The 18,131-nt window shown below is 48.3% G+C and overlaps 4 protein-coding genes across 4 annotated transcripts; 1 reads left to right on the forward strand and 3 right to left on the reverse strand.

Annotated features, from left to right (window-relative positions):
* Window positions 1-1,777: 1,777 nt before the first annotated feature.
* PEX2_054310 (SDR family oxidoreductase) lies at window positions 1,778-2,784 on the reverse strand (the record flags this gene model as incomplete). Its single annotated transcript, XM_016742705.1, has 5 exons — window positions 1,778-1,861; window positions 1,916-2,113; window positions 2,166-2,540; window positions 2,603-2,661; window positions 2,709-2,784. The coding sequence occupies 5 exons, from the start codon at window positions 2,782-2,784 to the stop codon at window positions 1,778-1,780; spliced, it is 792 nt and encodes a 263-aa protein (XP_016600956.1).
* Window positions 2,785-3,690: 906 nt separating this feature from the next.
* On the reverse strand, window positions 3,691-4,086 carry PEX2_054320 (uncharacterized protein; the record flags this gene model as incomplete). Its single annotated transcript, XM_016742706.1, has 2 exons — window positions 3,691-3,882; window positions 3,961-4,086. The coding sequence occupies 2 exons, from the start codon at window positions 4,084-4,086 to the stop codon at window positions 3,691-3,693; spliced, it is 318 nt and encodes a 105-aa protein (XP_016600957.1).
* Window positions 4,087-4,528: 442 nt separating this feature from the next.
* On the reverse strand, window positions 4,529-10,092 carry PEX2_054330 (putative GTPase activating protein (Evi5); the record flags this gene model as incomplete). The annotated part of the gene is made up of 8 exons (XM_016742707.1): window positions 4,529-4,618; window positions 4,672-5,506; window positions 5,556-6,171; window positions 6,225-6,442; window positions 7,220-8,575; window positions 8,643-8,999; window positions 9,068-9,678; window positions 9,745-10,092. 8 exons carry the CDS (start codon window positions 10,090-10,092, stop codon window positions 4,529-4,531), a joined length of 4,431 nt encoding a protein of 1,476 aa, XP_016600958.1.
* Window positions 10,093-12,302: 2,210 nt separating this feature from the next.
* PEX2_054340 (DNA topoisomerase 2) lies at window positions 12,303-17,747 on the forward strand (the record flags this gene model as incomplete). The annotated part of the gene is made up of 3 exons (XM_016742708.1): window positions 12,303-12,380; window positions 12,454-12,786; window positions 12,855-17,747. 3 exons carry the CDS (start codon window positions 12,303-12,305, stop codon window positions 17,745-17,747), a joined length of 5,304 nt encoding a protein of 1,767 aa, XP_016600959.1.
* Window positions 17,748-18,131: the final 384 nt, after the last annotated feature.

An 18,131-nucleotide genomic window follows, 5' to 3' on the forward strand; every position in this document is an offset into this window, starting at 1 on the left:
TCTCTTTAAAAGCCAAAATTATCATTGCAATGCCTGAAAGTCCCTTGATTCCTCGCGCAATCCATTTCGAAACGGCCCTCCCCTCCTCTTGGTAATGTCTAACGATGTCGCATTTGATCCTGATAAAAGAATAATCGGCCGCGTTTACGGCCTTGTGAGGTCTTTTTGGTTGATCTTTTGAGATTTCTTATCCAAGCCTCGGAATAGAACCCACAGCAGAATGGTCGCTCTTCCTAGAAGCCCGGTCAGTGTGGCGTACATTGTGGCTAGATGGGGGTCATTGGTGAGTGGGGTGAAGGCTAGGGCAAGACAGGTTCCGACCCCAGCCATGGCGAGCAAGGTTGCTTGCACCAGGGTCTTCATACCCTTAGGCGTGTGATTATAAGCATACTCGGTACCCGTGGTGAGGCAAAAGACCCCCGCCAATGCTCCAACAAAGTACGTCGGAATTTGAAGAAACGCCGAAATCTGGTTGGGAACAGTACGATCATTGGCAGCACCACATGCAAGTGGTGTATCGTAGCATGGCCCGGTTTGGTAGATAAGCTTCTGAATCACTGTAGTGTAAACCATGGAGAGAGTCAGCAAGACGAATCCGAATGTTATCCGTGTAATCGGTCCAAATGAGACTCGTCTCTTTGTAAGGTAAGGTTAGACCCCTTTCTGAACGATAGGCGCAATGATGATCCCCGAGATGGCCCCAGCAATCTTCATCATATCGTTCGAAATAGCGTATGTGACCATCTGCCCAGCTTGAGAGATCAAGTTGTTGAAAGTCTGTTATAATAGAGCCAGTGAATAGGGAACAAAAGTCTAAGTATATGTTAGCTTTGGCCGTATACTAGAATGGGTATACACTTCCAATACTCGGCAAGTCAGAAGACTTGTTTTAATTTCTTCAATGAATGAGTCTGTCCAGGGGATTTGTCAACTGTGTAAATGAAGCTGGGCGTCTGGTTTGCGGCATTCATTTTAAAGCCACCGGCGATCCCATATCGCAAGGTAGCAGATATCTGGGGCATAATGTCGCTTGTTGGCGAATCACGGAATGTTGTATCCACATGTTAGTTAATCGATTTATTGACGTGAGAGTAAGCAGACCAACTAAAATATTTGCGGCCAAATAGTATCGGGATCAGGGCCAACCATATGGCACAGCATGGGATTAAGTAGGCGAGCCAAAAACCAACATATCGTTCCAACAACCGCGTGGAATCGGCTACGAAGCCAACAACGTTAATAGCCCTGTTTTTCACGTCAGTCATGGCGGCAAAAAGGAAGAGATCAATCTACTCACCAGTAAAAGACGTTGTAGATATAGGTGATGGTCAACTCCCGGCTAGTGAAAACCCTATATCCCTTTCGTCGAGGCTTGACTCAAAACTCGGTCTCGTCATATTGGTGGGCTAAACGACATCAGCCTCCAGATTGGTCCACCCGAGTGTAAGAGATCAACCCACCAATAAATGCTACTATGGTCGTTTTGAATGTGTAAGATCGAACTGGATCGCTGTCCAAATCATACAACATAGGTAAAGAGAAGACATGCCAGTATAAAAAAGTACTTGCTGACCCGATTTAAGCCTAAAGCACCCCTGCTCTTATTGTGCGCTTCTGTTTGATGCATGTAAATTACCGAAACGAGATAGAATCAACCTTTGCCATGAATATGACAGAATATGGAGATTGAGCAACATTCTCTTCATTCGCGCATTGACTGAATGCATAAAGTAGCCCTTTGGTTCACCAAACGAAGCAGCATTGTTATTCCCTGGACCTAAGGCAAAGTGTATCCTCCATCGATAATGAGGTTTGCACCAGTCATATAGCTTGACGCATCCGAGGCGCAGAATACGTAGGCCTAGACGGGGTTGTCAGCTGATTTCTAGAGAAACCGGAACCTGTGAAATCTTACCCCCTTCAACTCATAAGATTCGGCCATTCTCTTGGCAGGGATCAAGTCGAACCATTTGTCGCGCCATTCCTTTGGGAAGGTATCCAGAATTTCGGTAGCGATATATCCAGGGGAGATACAGTTAACTCGGCAGTAGTCAATCCACTCGACAGACAAGCACTTGGCGAGCTGAACAACTCCTGCTTTAGACGCATTGTACTATGTAAAGATGAGCGACATGAAGAAGGACCATTTTCAATAGAGAACGTACTGCTGCTTGCTTCTGTGGGAGATTGACCAAAGTCGCACTGACGGAGGCTGTGAAGATGACATTTCCACGACCTTGTACCTTGAATATCCGGCCGGCAGCTTGGGCAGAATAGAAAGCACCATCAAGATTGACCTTCATGATCTCACTCCACTGATCGGTGGTGTAGTCTTCGGCGGCGGTGTTCGAGGCAATCCCAGAGTTGACGACCATGATATCAAGTTGCCCGAAATCTTTCGCGATCTGCTGCACAACCGCCTCGATCTCAGACTGGATGGCCACATTGGCTTTGTACGCTGCTGCGCGCACGTTGTTAGTAGATGCAATCTCGGCTGCAATTGTATCAGCGGTATTGGATGTGTGATAGATCAAAGCGACCTTTGCAAATTGTTAGTTTGATTGTTTTTGTTTCGTAGCATCGGGTGGTGTATGTGGCTTACATTTGCACCGGCTTCAGCCAATGCTCTCGAGACCTCAAGACCAATTCCACGACCGCCTCCTGTGAAGTATTAGGATGCATTTTTTTATGATTGGGATATACCGTACCGGTCACAACTGCGACCTTGCCCGTGAGGTCGAAGGCCTTCATGACATGTTGATTTGGGGGCTGTGCGAGGACCATTTTGTCGTATTTATCGTCGCTTGAACTCGAGATAATGTCCAAACTTGGTTAAAATATCAACGAAGAAGGGAGAAGTTGGATCTGCGACGTGTCCCCCTCTATCCCCGCACTGGGCCATCTCCGACATGTTCTCCAATCATTGAGACTTCCTCCTGCAGCTAAAAAATCCCGAGGTAATTTTTGGCGAAAGGGACATGACGTTCATGACCTGGGATCCCTCTGCTTCACCCTCTGTCCACCGAGATGCTTAATTCTTTGGCTGTGGGTTTATTTTCTCATTGCTTTGATGTGAACCGTTCGCACAGCTAGCTGACATGCTTGGGTGAGCGGCATCGAGACGTCGATTCATTTTTTTGAGTCCCTTGAACAATTGTTTATTCTCTCGGTTAAGCTCGTAAGCCCAGAGGAGGGCGAGGGCTTCGTTGGACTTTGTATTTTCCATTGTCAAAGATGGGAATTGGAAGAGGATGGAAAGGAAGAGAAGGGGAAAAGTGCAAATATGCAAAGGGAATGAAAAGAAACGAGAATAGTCGGCCGCTTATGTGGCTTTGTGACCCTATTAGCGTTGTAGCCAGACAACCTTGGAAGTGAAAACGGCTTAAAATGTGCAAATGGACGTTTCCTTGTATAAAATTGGATAATATTATAACACTAAAACCAGAAGAATAAACAATTATCTAGGTAATTATGTGCTTGTTATTATTCTGGAAAATTTACCGGTCTCAAATCAACCAGACCTCTACTTTACCTCTACTAATCGTCGAACGGGCTTATAAAGCAGAAGAAAATTCAGAAACAACAAAGAAGTACATATTAAACTTCATGTACCTTGTGTATCTGGTCAGAGATCGAGAAGACATCGAATATTCAAAGATGTCTGTCCTTCGGGTTTCAAATGTTCTCCCCTTAATCACTCATGGCATCGCCCTCGTCCTCCGTATTGGCCTCGTCAGTCTGCTCTTTGCTCTGAGGCTTGTGGTCATCATCATGTTTGGCGGAAGCTTCCATTTTGTCAAGGCTCTTCTTCAGGCGTTCGAATCTCATTCGAGCAGCATTGTTCTTGATGCCAAAGTGTTTGGCGACGGCTGGGATGTCAACCTGCGAGTTGATATTATTAACACAATCCACAGATGAGATTTGAGTGACATGGTCGAGAAAAACACATAATACACTAACCTGAACATCTGAGAGCTTGTGACAGGCCCACAGGAACAGCAGCTGCCTTTTCACATCGGATTCTTTGGGTTCCTTTGGCTTGGATGGGCTTTTTCCAGCCTTCGAGGGGGATTTGGTTCGAGCCATTTGTCTTCGAATGAAGGTGTGATGACTATCTGTGAGCTCTTTGAATGTAATAAGTGAGTCTGCTAGAAAAGAAATGTCGGTGAAGTTGAGGGAGAGGGAAGGAAGGAAGAGAGAGAGAGAGAGAGATCGAGTACGAGTTTGGGTTCTTATAGTAGTATCACTCGCAGCAAACAACTGACAAGAAAGCTATGTTTCGATAGTTTAAGCGCATACAAAAATGCATTTGGTTCGATACTTTGATCTTCTTTATATCTCGATTCTGGAAAGAACATTAAAACTAGCAAATCCAGGGTATTTATACCCTATAAAACCATCCCCCAAAAGGCCCAGTCTACTAGCAAAAAATCATCTATGGGATGGTCCAACATTAATCTATCAACATTGGCGTATATGATCACAATAAAGACATTAGTCGTTTAGAAGCGCCCGACCAGGTGAAGAATTAAATCTTCTTTGTCTTTACGGGCTCGAGGTTCTTGACTGGATGTAAAAAGATAGGAGGAAGACAGAGTCGAGGGTTTTGCTTCTCCCACTGCACAAGATTAGCACCAGAATGTATTAAGGATCGCAAGAGCAAGAACTCACCTCTCTGGCGCCGTCGTAGCCCAAAAAGGCTCTGTATAGCTTCTCCGAGAATTCAGAGTTAAACATGAACGTCGTGTTGTATATGATATCATCATGTTGACCCCAGCTCCAGATGCTGTTGAGCCCAGCATTGACCTTGCCAGGTTCGCCCGGGTTGGCGCGGCGGTTCAATTCCTCGGGGTCCCATTTGGCATTGTGGTACACCGGTTGAGGAATCTGGACCGCCTTCAGACCATAGTACAGAGCCCAGGATAGAGGAGACATCTCGGATGCGAGACCAACCCCCGATTTTACCTTATCCTTGTGCAACGCGCCGAGAAGTCGCGCGGAGATGCGAGACATTGCCACAACAGCTGCCCAGCGTGGGGTTTCCTGATCTTGAGGGAAATTGAAGACACGGTCACGGAAAGGCCAGTCCGTACCAACCGGGTTAAAATGGGGCAGCCAGGTAATGAGATCGGCTTCTTCACCCACACCCCAGGTCCCTGGCTCATCTTCTTGCTGTGGTACAGGAGGCAGAATGGCTTGCCCTTCGATGTCGATGCCTTCTGCGGGACGAGGGCCCCAAACACTGCTGTTGTCATGACCAATCATTTCCTGGTCTACCTTCTTCATGAACTCTTCCCAAGTGCCATGCACAGTAGGGATATAGAAGTGAGAGTTACGCTCCCACAAATACTTGCGTGGCTGCTGTTTCGCAAACTCGGTTGCCTTGTGCAAAAGATCGTACATATGGCCGGTATATCGTGAGTCCATCTCGAACTGCCAGACGTAGTCGTACTGAGGGTGTAGCCGCGAGAAAATCTGCGTGGGCTGGAAATACTGTAATATCGCTCTAATGTAATTTCAGCAGGGCAGATCTAGCTCCAAGGACCGCAACATACACATGAACATCAATCTCAGGATACCAATCCTTCAACATATCCGCGTTGAACCATACCGCCAGGCTACGCAGCTCCTGTGGCAGATGTTTCGCTTTAAATGACTCCCAGGCAGCATAATCAGTCTCTTTGGGCAATTTCTCGCCCTGGCAGTCAATCAGGAGGATAAGCTCATATTCCGCACCCGAGTAGAGTGACAGCTCCATCATCATAGACCGAATGTGATACAAGTCGTTCTCTGTGTATTTCATACCAATCCAAGAGCGCAGTATGACGGCTGTCCGGGGCTGAGCCTTGTCTGTTTTGTTCAAGGGCTCACGAGACGGTACATTCAAATCCATTGACTTGTACAGAGCGGTTATTTTCCCTTCAGATGGTTGCGTGCGGTATCGGACGCTATTGCGCTGCAGACACTCATATTGCAAATTTGCCCAGTCGACTTTCTCCCAGTCTATTTCGGCGGCCTCGTTGGAACCGAATGTACCATTCCAATTGTGGACTCGAGTGGTTTCGTTGCCCTGAAGGTATCCATATGCACCATATCGGGAGTAGCGATCGGCACAAAGACTCTTGTTCAAATTCCACGACTCATACGATCCAAAAATTGGTGTTGGGAAATCTAGCCTCGAATGATTAGTTCGCCGTCGACCCCTAAAATGTTCCTCTTCGCACCTGAAGTATTCCAGCGATACCCGCTCATCATCATATCTTCATCTTTCCGGCTCAAGAGTCGCCCTTGGGGTCCAATGCATGGCTGGTAAGGTCCCTTTGACGTGGATATCCATTCCACGCTATCATAGTGTGGATAGGGGTCGTTGATGACTTGGGACGAAATTCGAGGTTGACCGGCGTAATCGCTCGGGAACGGGTCAACAGATTCTTCTGTAGGGCTGATACAGATCAGAATATGGACCAATAAGGGGAAACGAGAAAAGGGCGATCTGAAATTACTTTGACAGCTTCACTCGTAATGGAACTACTAGAGCTTCTCTGGAATAAGGAATAATCAAAAACACCACCAGGCACAGGGCGGCAAAAGCCACGCGGCGCCTTGAAGAACTGAAAAACCTCCGCAGCACCACGAAAAAATCCATGAGAATCTAAAATCTGCAAAATCTAAACATGAATCTGGGAGTGCTGAAAGTTTTGTAGCTCTTAAGAACCCCCCCCCCCCCGTGCTAGTGGCTTGGCTTGGCTTGGGTTCCTCGACATGTGTGTTCGGCCAATCGTAGAAGAGAGAACAGTGCATGGAGGCTGCCGAGAAACCCGGACAGTAAGTAAGAGAGAGGAAGAATATTATGAAGAACATGACTTTGTATTCCTATATTGCATTCCGTTGGAATGCAGCTATTTTTTTTAGGGCTGTTAGAGTCTCAGTTAATTATCTTCTTACCTTGGCGGTTTGGAGATCCGGATTTGTCCGGATCTGCTATCTACCTACAACATACGTGCGTACATGTAGGTATCTTCATGTAGATCTTTGTGCTTTTGAAATGAAAAATTCAACACAATACAACATATGTACTCTTGATAGGGATATCACTATGTACTCCAATAATAAATCAACATCGGATACAGACAAAACTCCAATATCAGCCCACTTTGACAGGCATCCCAATACGGTTACACGTATCTCTTCCAGAATCACTAGCATGACATGATTTCACTATTCAGTCGCAGTTCGCCGACCCCATCCACTGAAGAATCCCCCAGTGTTGCTGGGCGGTGTCCCAAGTGTCTTCGGGGCTTCGATGGGAGATTTATTGGCCAAGCTGATGCGCGACTGCGATAATCCAACAAAGGAATGGCGGTTTTCAAGATTTGCCGCGGCAGCCTGGGAGGACTTGATCATTTTCCGGAATGATTCTAACTTGCCCTTTACTTCCTCAAGCTCTTGCCTAGCAACCGCCTCTGCCGTCTTAGCAGTAACTAACTCCATGAGCAACGCCTCTTCGGCAGCAGGCTTATCACTCTCCGTTGACAAAACACTCTGGAGACCGAGGCTGCTGGTCCGTCTGTTATATGTGGGACTTTTTGTGGAGTTGGTGCGGGCTAGCTTGAACTCGCGCAGACCACTAGTGGGGGATTGACCCTCCCCAGAGTCAGCTGTAAACGAAGCTGTTGTGTCTAGCGGTATTTCGGATATAGGGGTTTTGAGGGTACGAAGCTCCCGATTCATGCGCTCGAGCCGCTGTCGCTCCCGATAACCGTCCTGAATCCGGCCTCGGGCTTCCCGTAATTGTTCCTTGAGGGACGAGTTCTCCTGTTCAAAGTCGTCGATGCGCCGTGTGAGGTTCAAGCAACGACCAGCTTCCACCTCATGCATTTCCTTCCATCGAGCAATATCGTCATTGAGCTGGAGCTTGGTCTGGGTGATTGAAACACGCTTCGGGTTGACTGATTCAAAACGTGTTTGGGCTTTGATTACTAATTCGGCCGGTTGGGTCTCAGTCGGCAGTTCTCTGATTTGGTTCAACATCTCCTTGGCCAGGGCATGGTCTTCCTCCCGTTCTTCTCTCTCCTGTTGCAGTTCACGTGTGAGGCTAGCTTGTTGGCGCTGAAGATCGCTGAGCGCCATCAAGAGTTCTTCAATCTGGGTATGGAGGTCGCGGTCTTTGTGATGTGAAGACATGTTAGATTTCACGCGTGATTTTTGACTATCGGCGCTAGCTGCAGCCGCTGATAGTTCAGTAGCAGCAGTACTTGCGTCGGATGTAGTTTCGACGGAGTTGAGAGTGGACGTCAGGCTCTGCTTGGAGGTAGATCGACGAATGGTACTGTTCTGATGTGATGGGCTACTATTCGGATTGAGGGACTTGACCGAATTGTGAGAGTTCGACGAGCCAGCCCATAGTCGCCCAAGGAAACCAGAGGCCGTTGCCTGCATCTGCGGGAAGGAGGGACCGGATGGTGAGCCTTTAGATTGGTTGTAGCTGGCTTCAAGTGCTTGGAGACTCTCGTTCGTCACGAGAGAAGTGAGAGACACGAAATCATTGACAAGATCATCAGCATTGAAGGCGTATCTGAATATCACGGATTAGCGGAGTTCTTTGTTTCGAAGACTTGCTTTGTGCGATGCCCAAAACTTACGTGTCCCACAGGCTTCGAGACAATAACAGTTGCATCACGTCCTCAAATTCGCTGCAAGCCAAAATTCTCTTCTCGTTGCGCTGCATCAAGGAAAGTGCAACTCGCATCAGAGTCTCGCATGCGCCTTCCAAAAAAATAACGTCATAAATTCGGAGAAGCATCGGCAACGGACAGGCCACCGCAAAGAACGACAGGAACCACTGCGATACGTAGACCGGCTCAACGTGCAGTGCTTCAAGATGTTGGAACAGGACCGGCCTGTGCCGTGCTAGAAGATTTTGGAACTGATAAACATGAAGGTGGAGACCCGAGAGGTCGGGAAGATAGCAAGTTCGGAGGTTGTAGTGATCCATGAGGCTACAATACGTGACGCATTAGTATGACTCCTCCAAGTTTCACATGTATCATCGTCCAAGAAGACTTACCGGACAAGAACACAAAAGGCCTCGGCATCTGTCATGTGCATGAGCAGGGGGCCTACCACAAACCCAAGACCTTGGCAGTAGCCAATCTGAGTATCATAAAGACTGAAGCATCGTAACACTCGACCAAGCATTTGTTGACCCTCGCCGTTCGGGTCGCGGAACATTTCAACATTGGGAAAGCTGCGACCAATATCTTTTCCAATCAGCCCATCGTACGGACTGCTTTCACCCGAAAGTCTCTGGAATTCATTCAACAGATGAGGATCGCGTGCGCCCGCTAGGCTAGGCCACACTACCCCTCGCAATGGCGGAGGCACACCTTGTTGAATCTTATTCGATGTCAATGTCGGCAAACGCTGGGCAGTCTGGTGGTAATCGGCAACAAGCGCAGCCCAAAACTCTAACTCGGTCATTGGAGGAGGGGGTAACTGCGAGTATCGCAGCTCTGCCCGAGCGGGATCCCTGATGAGTCGCTTGATATGATGTAGTGACTCGGAGCGGGACTGCCGCTGGTGTATCTTGCCATTAGGAACCTCGGGTATCCCGGATTTGGGATTGGTCGCTAAAGCATTGTTTTCTTGTTCGAGTCGAGCGAGGAGCAGGGCTGTGGACTAAAAATTAGGTCAAGAATGTCAGCACACCCATTCCAGAATTCTTCGGCAGCTTATCGCACTTACCTCATCGGACCCCTCCCCACGCGGTTCTTGTTCTTCTGTCTTATCAAGGTTCTCCCAATCCCCCTCATTGTCAAACATCTCGCCTGTCTGTCTCCCCCTGTCTGGGCGTGGGGTCTCGGGAGTGGGAGTGGTCCTCGCCGCGTCCTGTAGCGGGACCGGTTCAAAGGACCCCTCACTCTCCTTCTCGGGGTGGCTCATCTCCACTGGAGTTGGAGGGATGTCAAGAGTGCGCCAATCCGGTTGGGTGTGTTCGGAACTGGATTGGTTATCGGATAACGCGACGGTGACCATCGAGTCATGGTTAAGCGCGTGACTGACGCCGGGACATGCTGGCTCGGAACCTTCCATTGTGACGCGATAGAAAATAGGAATATGAGGTTGGAAAGATGTAGACGCGTTATTGTTGAGAATATTGATATCGGAGGATAGCAGGGGGGTTATTTCAAGCGAGTTTCAGCTGCATAGTTATGCACTTTCACACACGAGTATTCAAGAAACCAATTCCTTCCAGCAGAAGTGGGACCTGGGATATGACTCTAGACTTGTATCCAATACTCCGTACAAGAAGAAAAGGCTGGAGAAAGGGAAAAAAAAAGGGAGTCAGGAGAGATCCCACCTATTTCGTTAGCCCCCCCTTTAGCTTTCCCCTCGTGGAGTCTCGGCCCCGTCGATCATCCTCATACACCGACTGTTTGACCATTGAAACGAATATATTATACTCTGTACTCTACAGAAGGAAACAAAAGACTAATGTTGTATCAGATATAAGATGATAGCTGTGTTAGTTTCATGTTAACTTGTGTATCATGGGGTATCAGGGATTTCGAGTATATTGTACGGAGTACTAGCACTACATAACTAGTAGTATGCTTGGAGTCATGATGATCACTGCATAGAGTTATATCCCGTATAGGTTATGTACATCTACTGTATGTCTCGAGTCCCGTTATTTCAACTGCATATTGCCTGCAGGTACAAAGTACAGCCTCCCATATTTGGAAGATTAAATGTCAAAGGGGCATCGTCATTGTACAGCCCTGTATTTTCGATACATTCAGATTTGAATTTGTAATCTTTCATGGCTTTGATTAGTTGGAAATCCATATCTGGCCGATTTGATTGGTCAAGCGCCTGTGCTTATATTGAAATACCATTACCACCCCCTGGCTTGTCCGTTTCATCTCATTATTGAGGCTGGCCAACGATTTTTGGGTTCACTTCGTACTCCGTACATCATAAATCATTAACTTGAATGTCTACTACATACAACATAGATTCCAGGTTTCTGTACCCCCTGGGGCTCACACCGTCGACTGCTCGCAGAGATCCACCAAGTATGGTCCATGCGATCCGCCTGTCAAAACTAGAATAGTTTCCAGCCCACTTTTCAAGATTTCTTAGACTATGCTGTATGGAGTATAGACAAGCCAGTTGCTGCTGTTCAGCACCGTTTGAGTGATCCTCAGCTCTAGGACTATATATCATGTTCGCCAGGCAGTTGGGTTTTTTTCTGCGACAACTATATCGTATATTTTCGGAGTGGACTGGGTGGCTACCTAGCTATCTATCTATGTTCACCTAATACCGATATCTGCTAGAAAGAATCATGCGACACCAAAACCGTGCGTTACAGTATATGACTTTCTTTTAATAAATGGCTATGACATACCATAAGTACTATATGTTGTACTCGGAGTTATGCAAGGGTTACAACCCCACGGATGGGTTAACCTACACTACGGAGTACACCTACCATAACTAGACAGTACCGTTGATGAGGATATCCCTTTAACATAGTATGTTGTACGGAGTACATTGCTACTTATCCCACTTATGAGTAGTCCACAACGCGCACAACATTGCCCCGCTAGTCAGTTCATATCCAATTGTTCGCTGTACAGGATAAATTGACATACCTCCTATGCAGACTATGACAGACTGCCCAAGTCTTATAGATGTGCTGAAGGGGAGAGCAAAAGGTAGATTTGACTCTGTGCTCTAATTTGACCGAACTATATTTAGATCTTCACCATTGCCACTAACTTCAATGACATTTGAGTAAAAGAAAACAAGGGATCTGTCATTATATGTCATACAGTCTACTCCAAATATATATACATATATCATGCTGTAGGTATCTGTTTTTATCTCATATTTCTCTGAATTGACGTGAAGATGTAAGACATCCGATGCAAAGTGAGGGGAACTGCTTGTTTTTCGTTCGTTTGTTTGTGAATTGCCTATTTGGGGCGTGTTTGTAGGCGGTGAGGAAGAATGATGATCCGAGTGGCTACTAACTGCCCACCGCCCCCCTGTCAGTCGCGACTTCCCCGGGCAAAAAACAACAGGCGCTTCCCCTCCCCGTATTTTCACTGTCTTCCTCTCTTTTGCTTCTTGCTTCATCCTTTTACGGCCTGAGCATGCCGGAGCTTGATTGATCTATTCTTTTAAATTGAAAGATAGGCGTCATTCGTTTGATTCAACCCTGAGGCCTGACTTGACTCCTTTTCTCCCCTCATAGCGCTGCGTCGCGCTTCATCTGTTTAATCGCATTTATCATGGATGACTCCATGATGGAAGACTCGGTCTTCGATGATGATGGAGGCAGCTCTGACTTTGCTCCTGAGCCTGCACCGGTAGGAATCCCCCTAAAATATGCGAATATCTCAACACTAAGCTCAACTTTGATGGCTGACATTATACCTCCAGAAACCCAAAGCTAAGGCGGCTCCTAAGAAACCTGCTGCCGCCAAACCTGCCGCCAAAAAGACCACCCAGACCACACTCAAGGTCAAGCCTGCTGCAAAGGCGGCTGCGACTAAGAAGAAGGCCAAGGCCGACAGCGAGGACGAAGTGACCGATATTAAAATGTCCGATGATGATTCTCTGCTCTCCCACACCCCTCCCAAGGCCAAGAAAACGGCTGCACCTAAGAGAGCTGGCTCAAAGCCTCTTGCCGATCTCGAAAATGAGTCTCACGGGGGAGACGCTGCTACTGACAGCACGAGCAAGACTGGCAATGCATCAGACAAGTACCAGAAAGTGAGTTTCAGCAGCCTTTTGGTATGGTATAATTTCGGACAGATACTTATCTCTATTCTTTAATATAGCTTACCCAACTTGAACACATTATTAAACGTCCCGATACCTACATTGGATCCACTGAGCGCACCACGCAGCAGATGTGGGTGTACAACTCCGGAACCGAGTCCATGGAGTACCGCGATGTATCTTTCGTCCCTGGTCTCTACAAAATCTTTGACGAGATTGTGGTCAACGCCGCCGATAACAAGCACAACGACTCGAACATGAACGAGATGCGGATCACGATTGACCGCGAGGCCGGTGAAATTAGCGTGTGGAACAACGGACGTGGTATCCCTATCGAGATTCACTCTAAGGAGAAGATCTACGTGCCCGAACTCATTTTCGGCCATCTGCTCACTTCTTCCAACTACGACGATAGCCAACAGAAGGTGACTGGAGGTCGCAACGGTTTCGGTGCCAAACTTTGTAATGTTTTCTCGACAGAGTTCACTCTCGAAACCCAGGACTCCCGTCAGAAGAAGAAGTACAAGCAAATCTGGACCGAGAACATGACGAAAATGGGCAAGGCAAAGATCACAGATGCCAAGGGAGATGACTATACCAAGGTCACTTTCAAGCCAGACTTTGCCAAATTCGGCATGGATGGCATCGACGATGACTTTGAAGCCCTTGTCAAGCGCAGAGTCTACGATTTGGCGGGTACCGCCAATGTTGGTGTCAAATTGAACGGCACACGCGTCCCTGTTCGCAATTTCCGAAAGTATATGGAAATGTACACCAAAGCCATTCGCAAGGAGCGCGGTGATGATGGTCCTCCTTCAAAGGATGAAATTATCACATGCCAACCCGATCCTCGATGGGAGATTGGTTTTGCTGTTTCGGACGGTTCGTTCCAACAAGTCTCATTCGTCAACTCAATCGCAACAACCTCGGGCGGAACGCACGTCAACTACATCGCTGATCAGATCTGTACCCGCTTGGCCGATCAGGTGAAGAAGAAGAACAAGTCTGGAGCAACTCTGAAGTCGGCACAGATTCGGAACCACATCTTCATTTTTGTAAAGGCCTTGATCGTTAACCCGGCCTTCACCTCCCAGACCAAGGAACAGTTGACCACAAAGGCCAGTCAGTTCGGTAGCAAGTGTCCCCTTGATGAAGATTTCTACAAGAAGGTTTTGAAGACTGAGGTTATGTCAAATATCCTGCACTTCGCGGAGCAAAAAGCCGACCAGATCTTGAAGAAGGGTGATACTGGCCGACGCACGCGTATGAACAATCCAAAGTTGGTCGACGCCAACAAGGCTGGTACTAGAGAGGGCCACCACTGTACCCTCATTTTGACCGAGGGTGAATCAGCCAAGGGATTGGCCATGGCAGGCAGAGCAGTTGTTGGACCAGATTTGTTCGGCGTTTTCCCCCTGCGCGGAAAGCTTCTTAATGTCCGCGATGCTTCTTTTGACCAAATTTCAAAGAATGTGGAAATTCAAAGTATCAAGAACTTCATTGGTCTACAGCACAAGAAGGAGTACACTGAGACCAAGGGGCTGCGATATGGCCATCTCATGATCATGACTGATCAGGATCACGACGGTAGTCACATTAAGGGTTTGCTCATCAACTTCCTTCAAGCGCAGTTCCCCAGCTTGCTCAAGATTCCTGAGTTCCTCATTGAGTTCATCACCCCCATCATCAAGGTTTGGAAGGGTGACCCGAAGAACCCGACCAAGCAGAAATCGTTCTTCACCATGCCCGAACATGAGGAATGGCGTGAAGCTCACAAACACGAACGCGGCTGGGACCACAAGTACTACAAGGGGTTGGGAACCAGCACCACGGAAGATGCACAGGTCTATTTCCGCGACCTCGATCGTCATCTGAAGGAGTTCCACACCATGCAAGACGGTGAAGCCGGACTCATCGAGCTGGCTTTCTCTAAAAAGAAAGCAGATGAGCGTAAAGAGTGGCTTCGTCAATACAAACCTGGCACATATCTGGACCATTCCGTGGCGAAGATCACATACACCGACTTCATCAACAAGGAGCTCATCCTGTTCAGTATGGCAGATAACCAACGTTCGATCCCTTCCGTTGTCGATGGTTTGAAGCCCGGTCAGCGCAAGGTGCTTCACACCTGTTTCCGCCGTAATCTGAAGAAGGACATGAAGGTGGTTGAGCTGGCAGGTCATGTATCCGGAATGACAGCCTACCACCACGGCGACGTCTCCCTTCAGCAGACTATCGTTGGTCTTGCCCAGACCTTTGTTGGCTCCAACAATATCAACTGCCTAGAGCCTAGTGGAAACTTTGGTAGTCGACTTCAAGGTGGTAATGATTGTGCCAGTGCTCGTTACATCTACACTCGCCTGTCCCCCTTTGCACGCAAAATCTTCCATACGGCCGATGAGCCACTACTAACATACAACGAAGACGATGGCAAGAAAATTGAGCCCGAGGTCTTTATGCCTGTCGTCCCGATGATTCTGATCAACGGCGCGGATGGTATCGGAACTGGTTGGAGTTCTTCTATTCCCAACTACAATCCCGAGGATATTGTGAACAATCTCAAGCGCTTGATGGCTGGCGAACCGACTGAGCCAATGCAGCCTTGGTTCCGTGGGTTTACCGGTGAGGTTGTGGCCGTGGGTGGGGATCGATACAAATTCAGCGGTATCATCAGGGAATGTGGTGACAAGGAGGTCGAGATCACCGAATTGCCTATTCGCACTTGGACACAAGATTTCAAGGACAAGCTGGAGGAAATCATCAAGGCAGAGAAGGTGCCATCCTTCATCAAGGATTACAGGGACTACAACACTCACACCAAGGTCCACTTCATCATCCAACTCGATGAGAAACACATGAAGGTTGCTTTGACTGAAGGCTTGGAAGAAAAATTCAAGCTCACCAAGTCGATTGCAACAACCAATCTGGTGGCTTTCGATCCCGAGGGCCGCATTACTAAGTACGCCACTGTCGATGACATTCTCAAGGAGTTCTATGTCGTCCGTCTCAAATATTATGAGCGACGCAAGCAGTTCCAACTTTCCGATCTACAGAGAGAGCTGGAGAAGCTGAGCAACCAAGCTCGCTTTGTGCAGATGATTATTGATGGCAAATTGGTCATCTCCAAGAAGAAAAAGCCTGTTCTAATCACTGAGCTAAAGGAAAAGGGCTTCAAGCCAATTGCCAAGGTGGCCGAGGCCGCCAAGATGGGCGAAGATGAGCCTGTAGTAGAAGAAGGAGAAGAAGAGCCAGATGACAATGATGCTGCAGTGCTATCCAGCTCCTTCGACTACCTTCTGGGTATGCCCATGTGGTCACTGACCCAAGAGCGCGTGGAGAAGCTCCGTCGTCAGATCGGTGAGAAGGAAACAGAGGTCGACGTCTTGATTAAGCTGTCCAAGGAGGACATCTGGACTCACGATTTGGAGGAGTTCATCAATGAGTGGCGCTTCCAGCTTGAAGATGAGGACCGTCGAGCCCGCAAGGTGGCTAGCTTGGGCCGTCGCAACTCTACCAAGCTGGCCACTGGTGGTGGTCGCGCCGCGGCTTCGCGCAAGCGTAAGGCTGCTAACGGTGACGATCCAGACGACGAAGACTTTGGGGCCCCTAAGACGAAGAAGGCCGCCGCAGCTAAGAAAAAAGAGCAGCCCAAAAACAGCTTGATGAATTTCCTCAGTCAACCTCCGAGCAAACCAACACCATCGGCTGCAGCAGATGGAACTGTTGACTCGGATGATGAATTCAACATGGACATGGAAATCCTTCCGAAGAAGAGCCGTGCTACCTCGAAGCCTAAGACTCTGCCTAAACAGGAAGACGACTTTATCGATATCGACGACATTCCCCAAACCTCGCGGGCATCAGCTCAGCCGGCTGACGACACGATGGACGTAGATATGGATGAGGTTCCAAAGCCCAAACCAGCGGCCAAGGCAGCGGCCAAACCAGCCGCTAAACGAGGACCTAAGCCCAAGGCCAAGGTCGAAGAGGACTCGGATGACGACTTCTTGGAGATTGCCAAATCCGAGGCTTCCAAGCCCGCAGTGCAATCTTCTCGCGCTCGCAAGCCTGTGAAGTACTCAGCGCCTAGCGACTCTGACAGTGATAACGGTGATAATCTTCTTGGAGACGTTAGCATGATGGTCAAGGGCATTGGTGGTGACTCAGCCGCCGATTCTCGACAACTCTTTTCGGAACGCCCCCGTTCGGAAAGTAGTGCTAGCGTGAAGACTACCGCAAAGTCTTCAAAGGCCAACGATGATTTTGATCCGGATGAGACGGACTACAGCAAGCTCATTCCTCAAAACTCCCCACGTCGCTCCATCCAGGTCAAGCCTAAGGACGTTAAGCTTGACGACAACGACGAAGACGACGAGGAGGACCAACCAGTCAAGCCAACTGCTCGGGCCAAGGCTGCTCCAAAAGCCAAGGCTGCGCCAAAGACTGCTCCCAAGGTCGTAGATGTCGACGACGAAGATGACGAGGATGATGAGCCGATCAAGCCAATTGCTCGGGGTAAAGCTGCACCCAAAGCCAAGGCTGCGCCGAAGGCTGCTGCTGCCGCCACGGCCACCTCGGCTCCAAAGGCCCGTGGTCGCCCCAAGAAAGAGGCAGCTCCGAAGCCCGCCCCCAAGTCCGCTCTCCCCACTTTATCCCCGGCGGCCAAGGCCTATGCTTCTAAGCAAGCCAAGGCAAGCAAGAAGATCGCAGATGATTATTCGGAGGATGACATCGATGCCATGGCTAATGACATTTTGGATTCGCCAGCGGGCAAAGTGAATGTGGATATTTCGGACGACGATGAGCCCGCCCCAGCCCCCCGTCGCGCCGCTGCAAGCCGTCCTGCTCGTCGTGGTGCCACACAGCAGAAGAAGTCCTATGTCATTGAGGATGATAGCGATGAAGAAGCGTCGGCCGATGACTTTGATGAAGACGAAGATGAGAGCGACTAAGTAGTGAAATGGTGAGGGTGGGGAAGCCCTCTTTGCAATGTTCTCCTTTTGTTTTGCAATGCTCTCTCTATTGTGTTTTTATTTTCTTTCATCTCCATGTCTTAGTTTATTGGTGTTTTATGGAGATCTGGCAGAGCCAGTGCATGCAAGGCGAATACAAGAGGTTTAATTTTTAATCGTCTCTACTTGGATCAATATTTCAGTAGCGTCTACTATGAAGTTGTAGGCAAAATACTCCATTTAACCCATTGCCATAAAATTATCAAAGAAAATGAAGTTGCATTGTAGCCTCGGACCTCCAATGTCAACCTAATCCATCAAGATCCCCAATCATATTTCGTTTGAATCAAATGAAAAGGACAGTGACTTGAACATACAAACCAT

The sequence above is a fragment of the Penicillium expansum genome, assembly GCF_000769745.1.
Source record: "Penicillium expansum strain MD-8 chromosome Unknown contig174, whole genome shotgun sequence".
Lineage (NCBI taxonomy): Eukaryota > Fungi > Ascomycota > Eurotiomycetes > Eurotiales > Aspergillaceae > Penicillium > Penicillium expansum.